Raw genomic sequence first — 21,634 nt, 5'->3', positions numbered from 1 at the left:
TAATCCACTCTTCCCATTATTAAAACTTAACGATGGAGCTGAATTAAGAAAAAAGAGAATGTTACATAGGGGTGTCAGATGCCCAGTCCCTGCCTCCTCTAGACTGTGGATACCAGAAGGAGTCCTGGGAGAGAGGAAAAGACAAGAATGAGAAACCCATCCCCACTTCTGGTCCCAAGGGGATATAGTGGAAGTGCAAGTATAGACCAGCAGCCAAAGAGAAAGCCTGTCCTTGTTTCCTCTCTCTGGGTTCTGGCTGGGAAATGGGGAAGGGTGCATCCCTAAAAATCCCTAAAAATGGGAAAGGGGAGGGTGCATCCAAGAAGGTATAGGACGCCAAGGAAAGAGGGCACTTGCCTCACTTACACGTGTGGCTCTGAGGGGCGATCACCTGACAGAATGCCCCACCACCACCATTGAAGAAATCACCTCTGGGCGCCTTTGACATGTCAGGCACTGATCCAGCACATCAGACAAGAAGATGACCATATTTTAATTGCATGCACATGTGTGTGTATATGGATTTTTGGATCATTTTATTCTATTAAACTTCCTGAAAAAAATATAAATTTTAGAGATTAAATAGTATTTTCACTGCACCAGGGGCACTTTGGGATTTAAAGACAGTTTTAAAAGAATCCTTTTGTAAAGTAAAGGTTAAGTCCACAGTTGTTTGTTTTGTTTTGTTTTTAATGCAAACTCAGATTTTTCCTATACATTTGGTTTACTTAAATTATACACACACACAGTAACACACAAAAATATCTCAATTCCCTTGGCAGCCTATGATATTTGCTTCATTTATCAGATTGGAGGAAGGAGAAATATTGAAGAGATGAGGAAGATGAGATGGGTAATTTGTGCTGTGGAATTTTTAAATAAACTTTTCCTAGAACAATCACATTTTCACATTTGCAGTTTATATTGTTTTTCTGTCATGAGTGGCTTAGAAACTAAACAAGCAAACAAACAAAAACCTACATAAGAGGAAAGGTAATGGAACAAACTGAAACGCTGGTTTAGAACCACGAGTTTAGTGGGAGTGTATTATTATACTTCCTTAATTCTGCCACGTGGCAAGGTTTTCTATGTGATTAATGAGGCACCATTGTACAACATTACCAGAAGGCAAACAATTCCAATTACCGATAGAGCTAAACCATAATTACCACGCAAATGATTTCAATAATGTAATAGAATGGAGTATCTGGTCATTACAGGGCAGACAATTCACAATGTTAATTGGGGTTAGTCTGTTTTCAGAGAGTAAATAATATTAACAGTAATATAAATCCAAACTAATATTAGGTTTGACTTTGCTTATAATCAAGGGGAATGGTCTACTTCCGAAATTACATTTACATTACAAAGACAAACCATACTTGCTTCGGTTTCTATCATAAGTAAAATGGTTTGGATCGAAAATACTAGGAAGCAAAATGATACTGAGATGAGATTGAAAATTCGAGGAGAGAGGTCAGCAATTGAAGGCCTTTAGGCAAGAATTCAGACAAGGGAATAGACAACTTCTAATTCCCAGAGTTGCCTCCTGTGGGCAGGAGATGATGGTTGAGAACCCCAAAAATAGGGGAGAACAAGGAAAAAGAAAACTGCTGTTAAGTCACCCTCTTAAATCCTATTTTTTCTCTCATTCTTTCTTCTATTATCCAAGTTTTAATTTTACATAACCACCTACTTGGCCTATTGTAATAGTTTTCAAGTCAGTTTCCTGCTCACTTCCTCCTCTTCCCCATTATATTTACCTCTTCCCCATTCTGTGCAATATCAGTAGAAAAACATGAAGTTCTTCCCTCCCACTACTAAAGTCCCAATACTTTCTACTTCCATTCTGAAGTACCCAGAGGCTCCTTCCCCCTGAAACTTCCTCTTACTATTCTGTACAGTCCCTAGGAAGTGCATGGTCCAACTTGGCCACTTATATTCATTCTTCCAAGGCTCCCAAGGCTCCCAAGACTCAGATGAATTGGGGTTTTTTTGCTCCAGCAGCAGTGCCCTGAATTTTGTGAAGTTCCTGTTGCTTATCCTTCCACAGTAGACAGTTTCTGTTCATGGCTCCTCCCATCCTATTTTTAAGCTTGATTCTCCTGTTTCCCTCTTATTACCTGATCTATACATCCCTCTAACAAATTCCACTTTTATAAGATCTTGCACAGCGTTCATTTTTGTGGCTTTCCAAAGAGGAACGCTAACTGATACGCCTCTCCTAAGAAATTTAAGCCAGATCCACATGGCTTCCCCTGAGGGATAGGAGAGAAGACAGTCATGATTATCTGGCAAATTGGGGCTGTTTCTAAGGATTTCTTGTGGTCATTTTAAATTGGAAAATATCCTGTGAGTAGATGACATAATCAGATGCAGTGGAGGCAGTGGTTAAGAACCAAGCTCCAGAGCCAGGCCTTGCGGGTTTAAACCTCACTTCCTCCATTGAATAGTTGTATGACCTTGGGCAAGTTGCTTAAAAGTGAAATGGAGAAAGCAAGAAGCCATTCCTCCTGGGACTGCAACAAGAATGAATGAGCTGTACGTGTGGAATTCATAGAGCAGAGCCTGACACCAGCAAGCATTTGTAAGCATGTAAAATGTGATTATTAAGACTTCTGAAAAAATAGGCGCTGTGAGTAAGCAAATAAGATTTTAAAAATAATGATTCAATAAACTTACCTGACATCCGTATACAAGTAATTGTATAGCATCCAAAGTAGTCACTCTGGGGCTACAAATATTCTCATGATGTTGCCATTATTCAAGGTTTGTGTTTTTTGTTTGTTTGTTTTCAGAATTTCTCCTTTAGAATTTTATTTAGAATCTGCCATGCATAGGTTTGATTGCCCTTGTTCCAGCAAAAAAGGGATTTAGTTACAAAATCCCAGCGAAAACAATGATTAGAATATGTAGGCTCAGTGTGTGACCATTCCTCCTTCTGGTCACCCAAGCCTTGTGCTGCAGGTAACCACAGAGGTGATGAACTGTGAATCTTTTCCCCTATGAGCCTCACTGGCTTGAGGAAACCAAGTCCTGTGGAACAACTCCAAGTGCTTGCCTGGAAAGACTCCAAGTCTGCTTAGCAGCCTTGACAAGGTATCAGATGGCTTCCAAGGAAACCTCAGTCCCAGAAAATTTTCCTGGCTCTATGTCCCATCTCACTTCTTCTAAAGGTCTTGATCAGTAAGTGCTGCTACTACCGCCAACGCCTCTTGGTCCTTTGCCAAGGCTTAGGTGGATTGCTCCCCAGTCCTGTCTGTAGTGCTTTCTTAAGCTCTCCAAAGGTATCCAGAGTCAGTCCATTCATCACAGCCCCTGACACGTTAACTTGAATCAGTTACCAGCAAACTGAATCTATGGGGTATCTGAAGGTCCAACCAATGCCTTATTAAGGTTTAACCCTCTGCAAGATTCAGGGTTTGGAGATAGTTGAGGGTGAGAAAATTTAGCTCCCAACTGCCAATAAGAGCAGGAAATCAAAAAGCCCATGGGCTCTCATCCCAGTGCCAACTGATGCTGTGCTTTTTATTCAGGACTCCCCAGTGCTGACAGATGTCTTGGTTGAGGGGTAGTGGTGGTAGATATCATCAAGGCACAGGTGCATTTCAATGTATGTGTGAATCAAAGAAACAGTGTTTGAGTAGAAGCTGGCCTTGATGATCCTGTTACGATCCCAAAAGATGGTCCAAGTGACCAAGTCCTATGGTGAACACAAGTGGTGGTACAGTCCTCCAATAGTAACTACTTTTTTAGGGATACTGGCTCACCAGTGATGCCGCCTAGGAGGCCTCTGAGCCCAACCAGTCAGGCTCTTAGATGAAAGCTGCTTCAGTTCCTACAGCCTCAGAGAGACAGATGATTGTCTCTGAAGCCAGTATAGAAACAAAGTGCAGCTCAATGAGTGAGAATAGGCTTGGCAATAGATGAGTGGTTCTGCTGCTCACCGCTGGGAAGCCTAAACTCCAGAGACAAGGGTTGGTGGGAGGAAAAGCAGGTTTATTTGGAGAATCAGCAAACCAAGAAAATGGTGGACTAGCATCCTAAAGTATCATCTTAAGTTGGTACAAATTTCAGGCTCTTTTTATGTTAAGGGCAGGAGGAAGAAGAGGGAGTTGTGATCAAGGGGTGACCAATGACTGCAGACATCTGAGTGCCAGTGAGGGTTGGAGGAGGTTGGGAACTTCTTTGTGGTTGGTCAGGTCACAGTGCACCTGGATATCTTTAACAAAGTACAGTTGTTTACCTACTTTCCCTCTAATTCCAGAGTTAGTTATAGAAACTCCACGATTGCTGTTTTTGCATATTATCTCAGTGCTCTAAAATTATCCTAGCCTAGGTGCAGAAATGGGTAAATGCTCCTTAAACAAAAATGTAGTTATGTTAGTTCGTTGGCTGTTTCCCTGTTACAATAAAAGCGAGGGCTGTTCAGAAACAGGGCTACAGTTGGGACTCTCCTGCAAAGACACAGGCTCCAGGAAGGTCATCCCCTTTCTGTGCAGGGGAATGAGGGTAGAAAACAATAGAGGAGGCCCATTCTCAAGGCCCTTCTGGATTAGTGACCCACAGCATGAGGCTCCACGGAGACACCTGCAGCACTTACAAGGCACAGCCCAGTGGGTTTCAGTGACAACAGGTTGGTATAGGTCTCCTGCCACAATTTTGACACCGAGCTCCTAACACCATCTTGGCAGTCTCAGTGACCATTTCTTTAGCAATGTTGCTAAACTTAAGCTAGTTCAAATTAACACCCAATTTTTTATAATTTCTCCTTTCTCAACTACTAAATCTTGTTCACATATATACTGCTGACTGTATGTATTAATGCTTTATTTTGAATTTTATAAATAAATATTCTTAAGGAAGATTCATCTGTTTTCATTTCTCATATTGTCCTTGTTTTGTTTTTAAGGGGAGATCAGCCTTATAAAATGAACTTAAGAACTTTGTCTTTCTCTAGTCACTGGAACAGTCTGCATAAGCTAGTGAAGAATCTTTCTTCACAATTTGATGGGCTTAGTCTTGAAAATTGTCTGATCCAGGTGAGTGACAGCATGTGTGTGTGTGTCTGTTTTTGAAGATAAATTCAATTTCTCTAGTGTTAACAGGACTTTTCAGATTTTCTGTATCTTCTTAAATCATTTTTGGTTCTCTACATTTTTCTACAAGCTTAATGAACTATTTGCAAACTTTTTGGCATAAAGTTGGAAATATCTGCAATATCTTCTGTATCTGGTTGTGATTCCTTTTTCATTCCTAATGTTAATCATTATTATTTGCCAATGAAAAATGCTTAATATCAATTATCATTGCTGTAAGTTTGTCTGTTTTGTTAGCCTTTTCAAAGAACTAGTTTTAATGTTCACTGATGGTCTATTTTTTTTGCCTCCCATTTAATTAATTTCTGCTTTTATCTTCATTATTCCCTTTTTTTCTTGCTTTAAGGTTACTCTGCCATTCTTTTCCTAACTTCTCAGACTAAATAGTTTCTTTTGTAATTTTATATCTTCTTTTGTCTAATAAATATATTAAAGCCATAAATCTAAAGTATTGCAATAGCTAAATCCCATTATCTTTTATATGTAGTGTTTCATTGTTATTCTCTTCTTAATATTTTGTAATTTTTATTATAATTTCTTCTTAATATATACATTATTAATCAATAACTATGAATTTTTTTAATTTCCAAAACTATGGGGATTGTTTTTAGTATCAATTGCTAGTTTAAATTGCATTTCAGTCAAACAACGGGGCCTACAGCATATTAATTTTTAGGTAATATAACTTTTTTGTGGCTCAGATTTTTTTGTGTGTCATTCAGTAATATGTGTATTCTCTAACTAATGAGATCAGGGCTCTATTATGTTCATTTTATTGTATTGCTCAAATTTTCTAAATTCTTAAAAAAATTGTTTTATCAAATTTTGAGAACATATGATAAATTCTCCCATATTTAGTAAGAATATACCCATGAAATTCTTTAGGTATTTACTTCAGCTTTTTGAAAGATGATGTTCTTAGGTGCAGATGGGGTCAGACTATTTTAGCTTCCTGTTTTTATTTTATTGTTATATAGTCACTCTCTTATTCCTAACATTGCTTTTACTGCTATGAAAAAGGTAGTATCAAGCTAATATTGATAATTAATATTAATGCTACTTTTTTTGTTTTTTGACATGGAGTCTGGCTCTGTCACCCAAGCTGGAGTGCAGTGGTGCGATCTCTGCTCATTGCAACCTTTTTTTTTTTTTTTTTTTTTTTTTTTTTTTTTTTTTTTTTTTTGAGACAGAGTCTCGCTCTGTCGCCCGGGCTGGAGTGCAGTGGCGCAATCTCGGCTCACTGCAAGCTCCGCCTCCCGGGTTCACGCCATTCTCCTGCCTCAGCCTCCGAGTAGCTGGGACTACAGGCGCCCGCCACCGCGCCCGGCTAATTTTTTTTTGTATTTTTTTAGTAGAGACGGGGTTTCACCGTGGTCTCGATCTCCTGACCTCGTGATCCGCCCGCCTCGGCCTCCCAAAGTGCTGGGATTACAAGCGTGAGCCACCGCGCCCGGCCATTGCAACCTTTACCTCTCAAGTTCAAACAATTCTCCTGCCTCAACCTCCCGAGTAACTGGGATTACAGGTGTGCACCCCCACCCCTGGCTAATTTTTTTGTTGTTGTATTTTTAGTAGAAATGGGGTTTGGCCATGTTGGCCAGGCTCATCTCGAACTCTGACCTCAGGTGACCTGCCCGCCTCGGCCTCCCAAAGTGCTGGGATTACAGGTGTGAGCCACCACACCAAGCCAATAATAATGCTACTTTTAATATTGCTATCACAACTTTTTGGAGAGGAGGGCTTGCATAGAAAACTCATTTCCTGGAGGCAGTGAGCATGGCTTGGGCTGCCAGCCTGCAAGCTCAGGACCCCTTTGCTTAGGCCAGCCCTCCGCGAGAGAAAGCAGAAGCATGCCCTGTAAGCTCTGTCTTGTCTCTCCTTGCCCTGCATGTGCTGGGCAGGGACAGGGGAGCCAAGACTTTGCTGATGAGCCCTTCTTCATGGGCTGCTGACATCTGCAGATGCTGCTAAGCAGAAGTGCCCGTACTGAGCAGCTAATCCCGCTCCTCCTACCGTACTGCAGCTCCTCTCCACCCCCGGTAAGTCTTATCCCACTCTCTCACCCAGGACAAGGAGCACATCCCAGTGTCTAGGACATTTGATGGCTATCAAGACACTTCAGCCTAAGCTCAGCTCTGCCATGAAGAAGCTCAGAGACCGGGAAAATCTACTTGGCCTGTCTGGGTGTATGTTTCTTCTATAAAGTAAGGGAGAGGTACATGTGTTTTTTTTTTTTTTTTTTTTTTTTTGGAGACGGAGTCTCGCTCTGTCACCCAGGCTGGAGTGCAGTGGCGCAGTCTCGGCTCACTGCAAGCTCCGCCTCCTGGGTTCACGCCATTCTCCTGTCTCAGCCTCTCCGAGTAGCTGAGACTACAGGCGCCCGCCACCACGCCCGGCTAATTTTTTGTATTTTTAGTAGAGACGGGGTTTCACCGTGGTCTCGATCTCCTGACCTTGTGATCCGCCCGCCTCGGCCTCCCAAAGTGCTGGGATTACAAGCGTGAGCCACCGCGCCCGGCCGGGAGGTACATGTTTTTAAAGTTTGAGGTCACTGCTAGCTAAGGAAAATGCTATGAATCTATCTAATTGTAAGTGATCTTGTTGTTAACATATTATGAATTTCAAATCCTAAGTGCTTCACTGAGAAATTAGACAAATCCTCAGAATTAGGCACAAGAAGGCTTGGTGATGGGGAATGGAAGGAAAAGCCATGAATAATAGGAAATATTTATTAGATTGCAGCCTGGTAGAGCAGGAGCAAATTTCTTTAAAAAAATCAAACTAATGATGACTTTTTTTCCAGAAAATTCCCCTTTTTCCTAAACTTTCACATATCTGGGGAAAATGACAATTTTCAAAACAAAGCAGGTGTAAGTAAGGCTAAAACATGTTTAATACATAATATCCCTTTGAACTTTATCTTGGTCCTCCAAAAATCTAACAAAGTAACTTTCTCCTAAGGAAAAAAGAGTAATCACATACATATTATAGAGAGCTTTTCCCAGGAAATCTTACCTATACCAGTGTTTTCACCCTAAAGTGCTACATAATTTGGGAAAATCCCGATACTTATATCAAAATTCAGATACAAAAAGCACAAATCTGAAATCCCAGGCACAGCTGTCCTGCTTCCTTATCATCAAGCCTATGAATTTCACTAGGTGGCAGCATGTAATAACAAATAATGACATTACAAGTTTATAAATAATAAAACTGTAACAAGCTACTTTAATAGCAAATGTCAGCCTCACAAAGATTCTAAAATAATAGAGTTCTAGTCCTTTTTCAGCATAACTTTAAAGTCCTTTAAAGGACTTTTTTTCTCCACACATTCACACATTCTATTTTAAGTAAAAATTATGGAACTAAAGCCTAATGGGTAGAGGGGTTAGGATACTCTCTGACATCTTTTCCTCATCAATATTTAGATAAAGGAAATGAAAACTCACATCTAAGCCAAAGAAGTTTTAAAAGATACCAACAATCAAATACAATTAAGTCTTTCTCAAGGTCAGGATTTTATCTGGCAATTAGCGATCTAGAAAAGAATACCAAAATTTTTGATCCAGAAAAAAACATACCAATGCAACTGAAATATTTAAGGCCATAGGTAGCATTCTACAAATTTGGGGCATGAACATGTTTTGCCTGGCCTGAACTGTGTGTGTGTGTGTGTGTGTGTGCGTGCGTGCAGAATTGTCCATATTCAAATTTGAACTTTTTCACAGAAAACTGAGAGAAATTAAGGATGAGCTAAGTTGATAGTCACTTTCATAGATTGGAAGACTCAATATTATTAAGATGTCAATTCTACCCAGTCAAATTTCCAGCAAGCAAATTTTTGGTAAAGATTGACAAGTTAATTCAATAATTTGCAAATCCAAATGACAGAATTGCCAAAACTACTTTGAAACAAAAAAAGAATAAAGTTTAAGAACTTAAACTACTTCATTTCAAAACTTATTCGAAAGCTGCAGTAACCAAGACAGTATGACAGAGATACAAAGAGAGACATACACATCAGTGGAAGACAAGACAATGAAGAGTTTAGAAACATGCAAACATATATGGCCCATTAACTTTTGCTGAAAATGCCAAAATAAATAAATGGAAATACATTTATTTATTGATGTATTTTTAGTAAATGGTGTTGAAAAACTAACTATCCATATGCAAAAAACGAACCATCCATATGCAAAAAAACTCAATTTTTAATTCACACCACACATTAAAATTCATTTAAAATGGATAAGACCTAAGCGAAAAAGCCAAAACTACAAAACTTCTATAAGATGGAAAACAATTTACATTAAAAAGCATGAAAGAAAATCCTCACAACTTTGGGGACAGGCAAAGATTTCTTAGATAGAATAGAAAGGACACACCATAAAAGAAAAATTGATAGATTTGACCTTATCAAAGCTTGTCCTTTCTAAAAGGCACTATTAAGAAAATGCAAAGACAAGCCACAGATTGGAAGAAAACATTCACAATCCATATATATGAGAAAACACTTGTATTCAGAATCTATAAAGAATTCTTCCAACTCAATAAGAAGACAAACAAACACCCAGTAAAAAATGGACAAAAGATTTGGATGCTTTATTGGCTAACAAACTCATGAAAAGACAGGCAACATCTTTAGTCTTTAGACCAATGCAAATTTAAACCAAAATAAAATATAACTGCACACCCATTAGAATGGATAAAATTTAATAGACTGGCAATATCAAGTATTAATGAAGGTAAGAAGCAACATTGCTGGTGAAAAACCATCTGACAATTTCTTATAAAGTTAAATGTGTATTTACCATCTCACTATTCAGTATATACTCAGAAGAAATCAAAGTGTATGTACATGCACATGAATCTCCATAGCAGCTTTGTTCATAATAGCCAACCATTGGAAACAACCAAAATGTGTGGTTTGATTGGATAAACAGATTGTGGTATATTTATAAGTAGACTACCACTCAGAAATAAAAAGGAACAAATTACTGATAACAACATGAATGAATCTCAAAAATGCTTTGTTGAAGAGTCCGGACACAAAAGAGTGTATACTATCTGATACTATTCATATAAACAGTCAAAACTAACGTGGCGCCTTGGCGCAGTGGCTCACATCTGTAATCCCAGCATTCTGGGAGGCTGAGGCAGGTGGATCAACTGAGGTCAGGAGTTCGAGACCAGCCTGGCAACATAGTGAAAACCCACCTCTACAGAAAATACAAAAATTATCATGACGTGGTGGCAGGCGCCTGTAATCCCAACTACTCAGGAGGCTGAGGCAGGGGAATCGCTTGAACTCGGGAGGCAGAGTTTGCAGTGAGCTGAGATCGCACCATTGCACTCCAGCCTGGATGACAGAGAGAGACTCTGTCTGAAAAAAAAAAAAAAAAAAACCCTAATGTGGCTTTCTGCATTCAAACAAGCACAATTAGTCTATATTAAGAGCAAGCAGATCTATGGTTTCTTGAAATTGGAGACGGGGGATTTTGAATGCAAAGGGGCATGAGGTAACTTTTTAGGGTGATGGAATCAAACTTTTGTCTTGATTGGGCTGGCAATTACATAAGTGAATATATATATGTATATTTTGAAACTTATCGAACTGTGCATTTAAAAGAAGGGGGGAAGTATACAAATTACCCCACAATAAAGATAACCAAATTAGTGGGCCCAGCAGTGTGGGAGGGGAAATATAAGAAAGAGTAATTGCACCAACATCGCTGTTTTCTGCAGCTTCCCTTTGATGCGTGACACGTGTGCTTCCGGTAGCCATGCTTCATGCTTTCTGCACTAGAATATATTAAGGATTCAATACAAATAGCAAAGAATTCTTAGTCTCTCCACCTACAAACACTTCACACTTTATTCTTCTGCATTTTTGTACATCTGCTTTTCTTTCTGTTATCCTGACTGCTGCACTAGTCCAAACATAGCAATGAAGAGTATTGTGTGTGTGTATATATAAATATATATATACATATATATATGTCATCTGCCTTACATAAAATCCCACCAGTCATAAGCCCAGCATAGCAGACACTGGGAATATAAAGCCTACCTGCCAAAAAATAGTAAGTGCAGAGACCATCACATATTTATTTCTAAGGAGTCACACTTCACCAAATGAATAAGGCTCCAGGGCAGGTGGAAAGGACAGGGCCAAGAAACAAGCAGGGGAACTGGCCTTAGGAAAAATCCAGGAACCCTGTCATTGAGACATGGAAGAAGAGCTGAAAATAGAGGTGTTGTGAGGGGGATGCTGCAGAATTGGCAGCCTTTTGTCTCTGCATCGTGGAAGAAAAAGTGGATAGGGTGGGGTTGGGGCTTGAGGGAAATGAGAAAAGTTTGCAACAGCCACTGTGAAGAACTGGAAACAAGTTTACCACCAAAGGGCAGTACTGACACTGCCCAGTGCCAGGTGTGATCAGAAGCCTTCAGTTTCTGATGGCACCAGTCAGTCTCCAGGCAAAATAGTCTCTTCTAGAGAGTCTTGGGTCTGTTCTTTTTTTCACAAGCAGGCATTTGAGCATTTTGAAAATGCAGAAGTGTATATATATATATATATATCTCACTACACATCTCTGGATAGTGAGACTATGGAGGTGTTACTTTGTATTACTATTAGGTTGGTCAAAAGCAATTGTGGTTTTCATCGTTACTTTCAATGGCGAAAACTGCAATTATTTTTGCACCAACCTAATATAAATGTCCCTAAGTCTTCTCCTTTCCAGCTTAACATCTCAACCTACAATCATTCCTCAAAAAGCAATCATTTTGCCATCTTGGCAGTTTTCTCTTGGAAAAAGATAAATAACAACAAAAAGTTAATAATTCTATATGTGATGGTTAACTTTATGTGTCAACTTGGCTGAGCCACAATGCCCAGATATTTCATCAAACTTTATTCTAGATGTTTCTGTGAATATGGTTTTTGAATGAGACTTGTATTTAAATTGGCTGACTTTGGGCAAAGCAGACTGCCCTCCATAATGTGGGTGGGCCCCATTCAATCAATTGAAGGCTTTATTAGAACAAAAACTGATCTTCCCCCTGAGAAAAAAGAATTCTGCAGGTGGACTGACCTTGGACTTGAAGTGCAACTCTCCTGTGGGTCTCCAGTCTGCTGGCCTAAACGAACAGGTTCTGGACTCACTAACCCTCCACAACCACATGAGCCAATTCCTTAAAATAAACCTAGATAGATAGATAGATAGATAGATAGATAGATAGATAGATAGAGATACAGCAACAAAGATAGATATAAACATAGACATAGACACAGACATAGACATAGACATATAAAGAGAGCGATATGTAATTCTGTTGCTTCTATTTTTCTGGAGAACCCTTGCTAATATACCTTATTTTTTTAAATGCCTTCACATAAGCTATCCAGTAGGTGGATCATGGAAGCCATTTTGCTAATCAGCTCATACAGATTTCATTCACTCACAAACAGACATAACATATAAGATCCCTTCTCCATTTCTTCTCACTAACAGTAATTTCTAAATACCAAACCCCATAGAGACCATCAAATTTTGTGTGATATTTAGTATATCAATAGAGATCGTAAAAGAGTTAGTTACACAGTTGTATGTTCATTTTTTAAATTATTTAAGATATTTATTAACAAGTGCTTGCAGTTTGTTAACTTTTTTGGAAAAAAAAGTCAAGTTATAAATTTTATTACAAATTAAAAATGTTCTTTAAAATCTCAACTTGACTGGATATAAAACATTTAAAAATCTTTAAAGGCATTATTGAGTGAAACCACGCCTCTATTCATTCATGGCATTTAAAAAAATAATTAGTGAGCAGGAATTGGTTTATTTTCCAACTTTCCCACTGATCTTCAAATACGTCGCTTTTGTTCAAATAATGCAGGGTTTCTAACAGTCCAATTGTAAAGATTTTTACTAATGTGGATTTGAAATTTAGCCTCTAATCTATTGAGAATGATGAGGATTTTGCTGGAACAAAGATGACTAATAACTATCAAGAACAGTAACAGCTAGGCTGATGCAATTGGCAACTCATCCATGTATTTCCAAAAGCAGCCCACCTTTTATAGATGAGGGATGTGATACTAGCACCCTTCTCCTCAGGCTAAGCTGCCAGGGTCTTTTCTTTGACCCAGTTTGTTGACACATCATTACTTTCAAGCAAACAAACCCTTGTCCCTGTGTTTAGGATGGGAAGTGAATTGAGGAACATAGTATATATAGGATATATTGTCTCTCTTTTCAACTCTAGCTATGTAGGATTTTGTTTGCAGGGCAGAGCTACTTTAGATCAGAAGCACCAGCACAACTAAACCAGGTAAGATAGTGAAATTGCATTGTACTTGTTGGAACATGGCTGCTATCCTATGCAAACACCTTCACCCCATGCTACCACTTCCTCTTCTCTGGTACACTCTTAGGATCCCTCCAAGACCTTTCCACAATTTCTAACTAAAGGGATAATGCATGGCAGAGTTGGGACCCTTAGGACCCTCATCTGGAGCTACTACCAGCATTTATTCCAGTCGGGCAGCATCCATGCCCTATTGATTGCTAAATATTCTAATAACATACTTGATTGATTGGGACATTTTTGAGCATCTTTTGACCTCCTTTGTTTGCTCATAGATTCTGATTGCTCAATCTACTTTTGTTAAAAATAAGAAGTACAAGCATTTGTATAACAATCTATCCTTTGTAGCTTTCTCGATACATTAGCTTATTCAACAACTATTCATTTAGCCCTGCCATGTTCCAATCACTGTGATAGGTATTTACACACACATGTATATGCACACATCATTTATTCCTCATGACAGTCCCTAACTTGGGTGGTACTATAATAACTTTTACCAGGCCGGGCGCGGTGGCTGACGCCTGTAATCCCAGCACTTTGGGAGGCCGAGGCGGGCGGATCACAAGGTCAGGAGATCGAGACCATCCTGGCTAACACGGTGAAACTCCGTCTCTACTAAAAATACAAAAAATTAGCCAGGTGCAGCGGCAGGCGCCCGTAGTCTCAGCTACTCGAGAGGCTGAGGCAGGAGAATGGCGTGAACCCGGAAGGCGGAGCTTGCAGTGAGCCTAGATAGCGCCACTGCAGTCTAGCCTGGGCAAAACAGCGAGACTCTGTCTCAAAAATAACAATAATAATAATAAAAATAAATAAATAAAAAATAAAAAAATTTTTTTACCAAAAATTATAACATTAGCAATATTATATATTATATTAGTATATTATTATTGTGTTATATTATTAGTTATAATTATAATCTCATAATTATATTACAATAATTATATTATTATTATATATTATTCTGTATGCTAAATGACAGGCACTATGCTAAACACGTAACATGGATTTGCCAATTTGATCTACAAAAATGTCTTCAGATACATTCTTTTTTCATCCCTATTAGATGGACGAGTCAACTGGGACTGGAAAAGGTTAGGACACATCCTTAAGGCTAAAGATGTGTAGGAACAGGGCAAGGACTCTGATCCAGGTTATCCAATTCCAACTTTTCCACTGTTTTCTCCATTGTTCCAAGTTCCCTTGCATTAGAAGTTGATATTGGCAGAAGTACTGAATAACAGGGCTACAGTAATTTCTAAATGGATAGAAGTATCTTGAGTTCTGACTTTCAGATTTGGCATTGGCATCTTATATTTTTCACATTAGAAAAGTGACAAATTCATGCCAAAAACCAACTGTTTTCTAAACGAAGCTCTGCTCCAATTTGTCTTTGCTAATTATTCTGTTTAAAAGATGGGCATTTTGCTAGCCTTTGGAGACTCTTTCTGTGTTTTTCTTATAAATTTTATTTAAGATTTCTACATTGATATGTCTTGCTAGGGATATTATAGAGAAGGGAAGGCTTGACCTGATTCTGTCTCCTCTCCCAACTTTTCCCTACTCTTGTCCAGGGAGGAATGCTAAACCATAAGCTTTTTTTTTTCGCTTTTTTTTTTTTTTTTGAGACGGAGTTTCACTCTGTCCCCCAGGCTGGAGTGCAGTGGCGCGATCTCGGCTCACTGCAAGCTCTGCCTCCCGGCTTCACGCCATTCTCCTGCCTCAGCCTCCCAAGTAGCTGGGACTACAGGCGCCCGCCAACACGCCCGGCTAATTTTTTGTATTTTTAGAAGAGATGGGGTTTCACCATGTTAGCCAGGATGGTCTCGATCTCCTGACCTCATGATCTGCCCGCCTCGGCCTAAGCATAAGCTTTGAGGAGAGGGACTACGTCTATTTCATCGCATCTCCAGCCACCAACCTAGTGCCTAGAACATAAGAAAATAATAAATATTTCTTGAATGCTGGAATAAGTATGGGTGGTGCTTTTTAAATGTCTGTAAGAGATACAATTGTCATAAGTATGATAACTGTATGTTTTAGCTCCCACAACATTCTGCCCACTCCAACCAGGTTAAAAATCCACTATATGTAGTGTATGACATCTGGCACTTGGTTCTCTCTTCATTCTTTTATATAACAAACACTTAAAAAACATTAATTCATGTATTTAACAGATATTTGCTGAGCACCTCTATATGCCAGGCAATTTGCTAGATTGTGGGACTACAGTGATGAACATAAGGGTAAGTCAGGCCCCTTCTCAGAGAGCTTAGATCATAGTTGGGAGGAGGAAACAGGATAAATACATCTAACAAACAAGTTTCTTAAAATAGGCAAAGATAAACACGGGAAAGAGATGGAGTAGCTGGGAGTGGCAGTAAGAAGGTGACTTTTCAGTTGAGACCTAAAGGATGAGGATGACCCAGCCATGCAAAGAGATGAGGAAAAGAGCTCTCTAGGCACAGAGGAGAGCAAGTGCAAAGGCTGAGGTTCCTAGGGAACAGAAGGGAGGCCAGAGCTGCTAAAGTCCAGTAAGCCATGGAGAACAGTGAGAGGAGGAGCAGCCAGGCCTTGCAAGGCTCCGTGGTGCAGTTTGGATTTTATTCTCAGATAAATGACAAGCCAGTAAAGGGAGATGAAAATAATTGTCTCTCTACTGTGGAGAGTGGGCTGAGAGGGAAGAATAAAAGCAGTGGGGTGATGTGGGTTGCACTCACAAGATGACAGTGGAAATGGAGATAAGTCAATGGATTCAAGTTCTACAGCAACTGGGTATGTCAGATAAAGGGAGAAGGTAAGGGAAAGGACGTGACTTAAGCAACCAAGATAGAGAAGCGCAAGGTAGGGGTAAGTTGCAATCAAGAACTTTCCTCTAGCCCTCTAGGCAGAGAAGAGAGCAAGTGCTTCCCCTTCACCTTCTGCCATGATTTTAAGTTTCCTGAGGCCTCCCGGCCATGCTTCCTGTACAGCCTGTGGATCTGTGAGTCAACTAAACCTCTTATCCTCACAAATTACCCAGTGTTTTCCACTGGCTATTACTCACCCAAATGGAAATATCAAGTAAGCAGTTGGATACACAAGTCTTGAGTTCAGGAGGGAATGAAATCAAAGCTGGAAGTAGTAAATCTGGGTACCAACCACAGATAGATGGGATCAACACCAAGCTAATACATACAAGGATCTGCTATTTAAACACCAGTTATGAACCATGCTAATTCTATGATCTTGAGAAAATAACGACTTTACTCCTCCATTTTCTCGTCTGAAAAACGGGAATGAAAGTAATGCTTTTTAGGATGATTGTGAGGATTAATAAAATAATCCCTAGTACCTGGGTAAGCACTCCAAGAATGCTATTGTAACTGGTTTATATTATTTTCCACAACTGCCTTTACACTTGCTCTGGGTATGGCCTTTTTAAGACAACTAAAGCCTGAATGCTTTCCATGGGGTCCACTCAGACACGCTTGCTCATTCAAACTCTGCAAGTCCTGGAGGCTTACCCCTCTGCTGGCCCAAATCCTCACCAGCCATCTCAAATAGCTTCAGCCAGCTTTGCACCCTTGGAATTCTCCAGGCTAGAGAAAGGCACCAGCCTCATGGAGTGATACATCAAAATCCGCTCTCGGTAGACGTCTTCCCTTCGAGATTTGCTTTGAGGGCTGCCCTAACCTGGCATAAGAGGACAAACCCTCAGCTTTCTCTCTTGCGCGCGGTGTGGTGACAGCAGGCACAGCCTCGAAATGCAGAATGACGCCGGCGAGTTCATGGACCTGTACGTGCCGCGGAAATGCTCCCCTAGCAACCGCATCATCGGTGCCAAGGACCAAGCATCCATCCAGATGAACGAGGCCGAGGTTGACAAGGTCACAGGCAGGTTTAATGGCCAGTTTAAAACTTATGCTATCTGCGGGGCCATTCGTAGGATGGGTGAGTCAGATGATTCCATTCTCCGACTGGCCAAGGCCGACAGCATCATCTCAAAGAACTTTTGACTGGAGAGAATCACGTATGTGGAATATTTGTCATAAATAAATAGTGAAAACCTAAAAAAAAAAAAAAAAAAAAAAAAAGACAAACCCTCTTTTCATCCCACAGAGTGAGGAGTCAAGAAATGTCAAAATGCTCGTACACCTATAAATCCCCTTTAAGGCACCTTCTCAAGCCCTCTCTTACATAGTTGAAGGGGGTTGATGGAGTTGATAGTCACAGGTTCTGTTTTGTAATTTCTCAGTAAGCCCTAAAAATGTGTCCGGTGTCACTATTTAGAATGTAGAGAACTTGTACATTATAATCAGCTTTGAGCTTCAGCCGCAATTCCAAGAAACAAGAAACATCTTGATATGGTTTGGCTCTGGGTCCCCACCCAAATCTCATGGTAAATTGTAATTCCCAGTGTTGGAGGAGGGGCCTGGCAGGAGGTGACTGAATCATGGGACAGACTTCCCTCTTGCTGTTCTCGTAATAGAGTTCTCATGAGATCTGGTTGTTTGAAAGTGTGTAGCACTTTCTCCTTTGTTCTCTCTCCTGTTCCACCATGGTAAGAAATGCTTGCTTCCCCTTCACCTTCTGCCATGATTTTAAGTTTCCTAAGGTCTCCCAGCCATGTCTCCTGTACAGCCTGTGGAACTGTGAGTCAATTAAACCTCTTTTGTTCATAAGTTACCCAGTCTCAGGTCGTTCTTTGTAGCACTGTGAGAACCGACTAATACACATCCTATTTCCCACCATATATATTTTACGTTTAATTTTTTTCCCAGTATCAAATGTATTAGCCCATATAGCCTCCATGCAAATAAATACTGTCCCATGAATCCGAAGTCGAAAGAGATTTAAGACCAATGATGGTATATAATACTGCCTCTCCTTTCTATATGCTTATGTATTGGGTTACAAATATGAATAAGGCCTTATAAAAATCTGTATTATACAGAAGTTTGCCAAAAAAGTCATCTGGGTGATGTTTGAGTTTAAGGGAAGGTGATAATTAACCAATCCTTTTCTCCAGAGTTCAAAACTAATTAAGAAATGGAGTCAGATTCAGGGAAGCCAAATCATTGGCTGTATAATATAGAAAGGCTAGAATGGAGAAGGCAGTAAAACGTAGTAAAACGTAGGCGTGGCCAGGTGCGGTGGCTCATGCCTGTAATCTCAGCACTTTGGGAGGCCTAGGCGGATGGATCACCTGAGGTCAGGAGTTTGAGATCAGCCTGGCCAACATGGTAAAACCCTGTCTCTAAAAAAAAAAAAAAAAAAAAAAAAAAATTAGCTGGGTATGGTGGTGTATGCCTGCTATCCCAGCTACTCAGGAGGCTGAGGCAGGAGAATTGCCTGAACTCAGGAGGCAGTGGTTGCAGTGAGCCAAGATCGTGCCACTGCATTCCAGCCTGAGCAATAAGAGTGAAACTCCATCTCAAACAACAACAAAAACCACGTAGGCTTCCCACTACTTCCCTCTACTACCAGTTCAGAAGGCAGGCCTCCACATTTGTCAAGATGAAAGCCTGTCCTTGAAACCCTCCCACATGGAGGTGGGAGTCATGAAAGCATGGTTATTGTGGCAGGCAGATCTCAGAGAGAGAAAGGAGGGACAAAAAATCTGAGAAGCTTGGACAAGAATAGATAAGACTTTCCTTGCCTTTCAAATCAGAATAATGAAAACGGAAGCAGATGCTAAAAGTAATCCTTGCATCTATTTCCTTCCTTTCTGTTCCAGAGAAAGGAAAGATGGAGGATAAGGGTACCCCTCAACAGGAAGAATGAAATGCTATAAGAATAGAGACTAGAGAAAGATCACCTTGAAGTAGAAGAACCCACAAATGGCAGAATCCATGGATGCTCACTTGTTCTGAGCCTGCAAGGTGTGATTTTTGTTTGTTTGTTTGTTTTTTAAGGAGAAGGTATGCAGGAAGCTTTCCATTCAGAGGGGAAGCATGAGTGAAAGACAAGTGGGGGAAAGCAGTTAGGCTCAGGGAAAGGTTAGTGGGCTAAACATACTTGAAAATCCAGGGTTTGGGTGGGAGAAGAGTGAGAGACAGTGAAAAGGCAATCTGAAGCCACATCAGGGAAGGTCTTGGTTGCAAGTCAAGGACTTTGTCTACTATTTGGTCAAGAACCAGAAGGCAGTCAAAGTTTTTGAGTAGGAGAGGAGCATAATTATAGCAAGGCTTTAAGAAGACTAAGTGGGCAGCAGGGTGCAAAATATATAATCTAAGGAGAATTTGGGAAGAAGAAAGATCAGTTATAGGCTCCTGGATAGATTGGAAGAGGAAGTAACATTAATTCATGTCATCGCAGTGGGACTGGAAGGCAAATGACATTTGTATAGTGCTTTAGAGTTTACAAAGCTCTTGTTGCATTAATTCCTTCATTTGATATGACACTTGTGGGAAGTAAGTTAGCTCAAAGATAAACAGACCACAAGACAGTTTACAGTCAACAAATGTGAAATGAATAAACATAAGATTCTAAAGGGCTCGGTGACTACACACAGGAGGGAATGCAAGTGAGGAGTCAAATATGACTCACAGCTTTGAATAACTGGAATTATTCATTCATCAAGTATTTGTTGAGCTTTTGCTATATGCCAGGAAAAGTTCCAGATGCTAGGATTTCAGCAAAGAACATGGTAGACAAAGACCCTATTCTCAGGGAGTTAATGTACTAATGAAAGAGAGAATCAACAGATATATAAAGAAATATAAAACATCATATGGCAAAGGAAAAAACAAATCAGGGTAAGAGGACAGAGTCTGTGGGGGCACTTTTTTAGATATTATGGTCAGAGAAGGCCTCTTTCCAGAAGTGACTATTGGGCAGAGACCAGAAGGAAGCGAGGCAGTGAGCCATGCGAAGTTCTAGGAGAGAAGTATCTGGGGCAGAGAAAGTAGCATGAAAAAAGCCCTGAAATGAGTGTCCATCTGGTGTGTTCAGAAAGTAACAATGGGGCCTGTGTAGGCAGCAGAGTCAACAAGGAGGAGGTGATAGGTCATGAGCCCAGAAAGACAGCCAAAGGCCTAATCCTGAATGGTCTTGTAAGCCAAGGTAAGTACCTCTGGCCTTTGGAGGAATCATTTATAGAGAGCAAGAGTAAACAGATACCAGTAAGAAGGCACCACGGGAGCCCAGGGAAGAGACAATGGTGGCTTGAACTGATGTAGCACTGCTGGAGGAGATGAAAAATGGCCAGATTCCAGATCTATGATAAGGCAACGCTTGTAGGATTTTTTTTATTGGATTTGATGTAGAGTAGAAGAAAAAGGATGATTCCAGGGTTTGTACTCAGAGCAGCTGGGTAAATGGTGGTGCCCTTACTGAGATGGGGTATGGTGGGCAAAGACAGCAGAGGCTTTGCTTAGCCCCTGTGAGATTTAATAAACCTCTTGGACATTCAAGTGGAGACGTTTTGAAGGAAGGATGTGATCATGGAGTTAGGAGGAATGTCAGGGTTAGAGATATAAATTTGAGATGGCTTCGCCACATCAAAAATAGAGAAACCAGGAGAGAGAAGCAGATTCACATACTATATGTATTCACATTCAGTATGTATTAAGTACAGAAAAAGTGTGTGAATCCATTTACTATGTGTTAAGCATTTTCTTAGGCCCTGGGGGTACAGACGTCAAAGACACACTTCTTCACCTCCAAGGGCTCACAGTTCACCTGGGAATACAAACAAGTAAGCAACCAGCTACACTTTAGTGTGATACAATCCATAACAGAAGTTTCCAAGGGGTGTTATAAGAGACAGCAGAAGGGCATGTGATGCAGGAAGCCTTCCTAAGGAAAATGATACGCAAGAAAAATTTGGAGGGTTGAGGAAGGATTGTTTTGGGACAAAAAATTCAGGCCCAAGGAGAAGGATGTTTCAGGGGGACAGAACGTAGTTTTCAATAGCATAGAGGCATGTGAAACATGACATGTTCATGCAACTGCAGTTACTTGATATGACCGGAAAAGAGGGTGCTTGTAGAAGAGTGATAAGAGATGAAACTGGAAAGGTGAGCAGGGGATAGGCCAGAAAGGTCTCTTTAGCCCATACTGAGGAGTTTGAAGGTGAAGAAGACAAGTTTTGTTTTAGAAATGCTAAGTTTAAAATACAAATGCATGCTGCTTGGGTGATAAATGCACCAAAATCTTACAAATCACAACTAAAGATCTTA

General features: G+C 40.2%; 1 protein-coding gene and 1 pseudogene across 1 annotated transcript; one reads left to right on the top strand and one right to left on the bottom strand.

Annotated features, from left to right (window-relative positions):
* LOC129464391 (uncharacterized) overlaps positions 1–21,634 on the bottom strand; it is a 63,699-nt pseudogene that overhangs the window by 16,728 nt on the left and 25,337 nt on the right.
* LOC129464392 (small ribosomal subunit protein eS21-like) lies at positions 16,310–17,551 on the top strand. The gene has a single exon (XM_055245533.2). It carries the CDS (start codon positions 17,216–17,218, stop codon positions 17,465–17,467), a length of 252 nt encoding a protein of 83 aa, XP_055101508.1. The 5' UTR covers positions 16,310–17,215; the 3' UTR covers positions 17,468–17,551.

The sequence above is a fragment of the Symphalangus syndactylus genome, chromosome 16 (assembly GCF_028878055.3).
Source record: "Symphalangus syndactylus isolate Jambi chromosome 16, NHGRI_mSymSyn1-v2.1_pri, whole genome shotgun sequence".
NCBI lineage: Eukaryota > Metazoa > Chordata > Mammalia > Primates > Hylobatidae > Symphalangus > Symphalangus syndactylus.
This window is presented reverse-complemented; position numbering and strand designations above follow the sequence as displayed.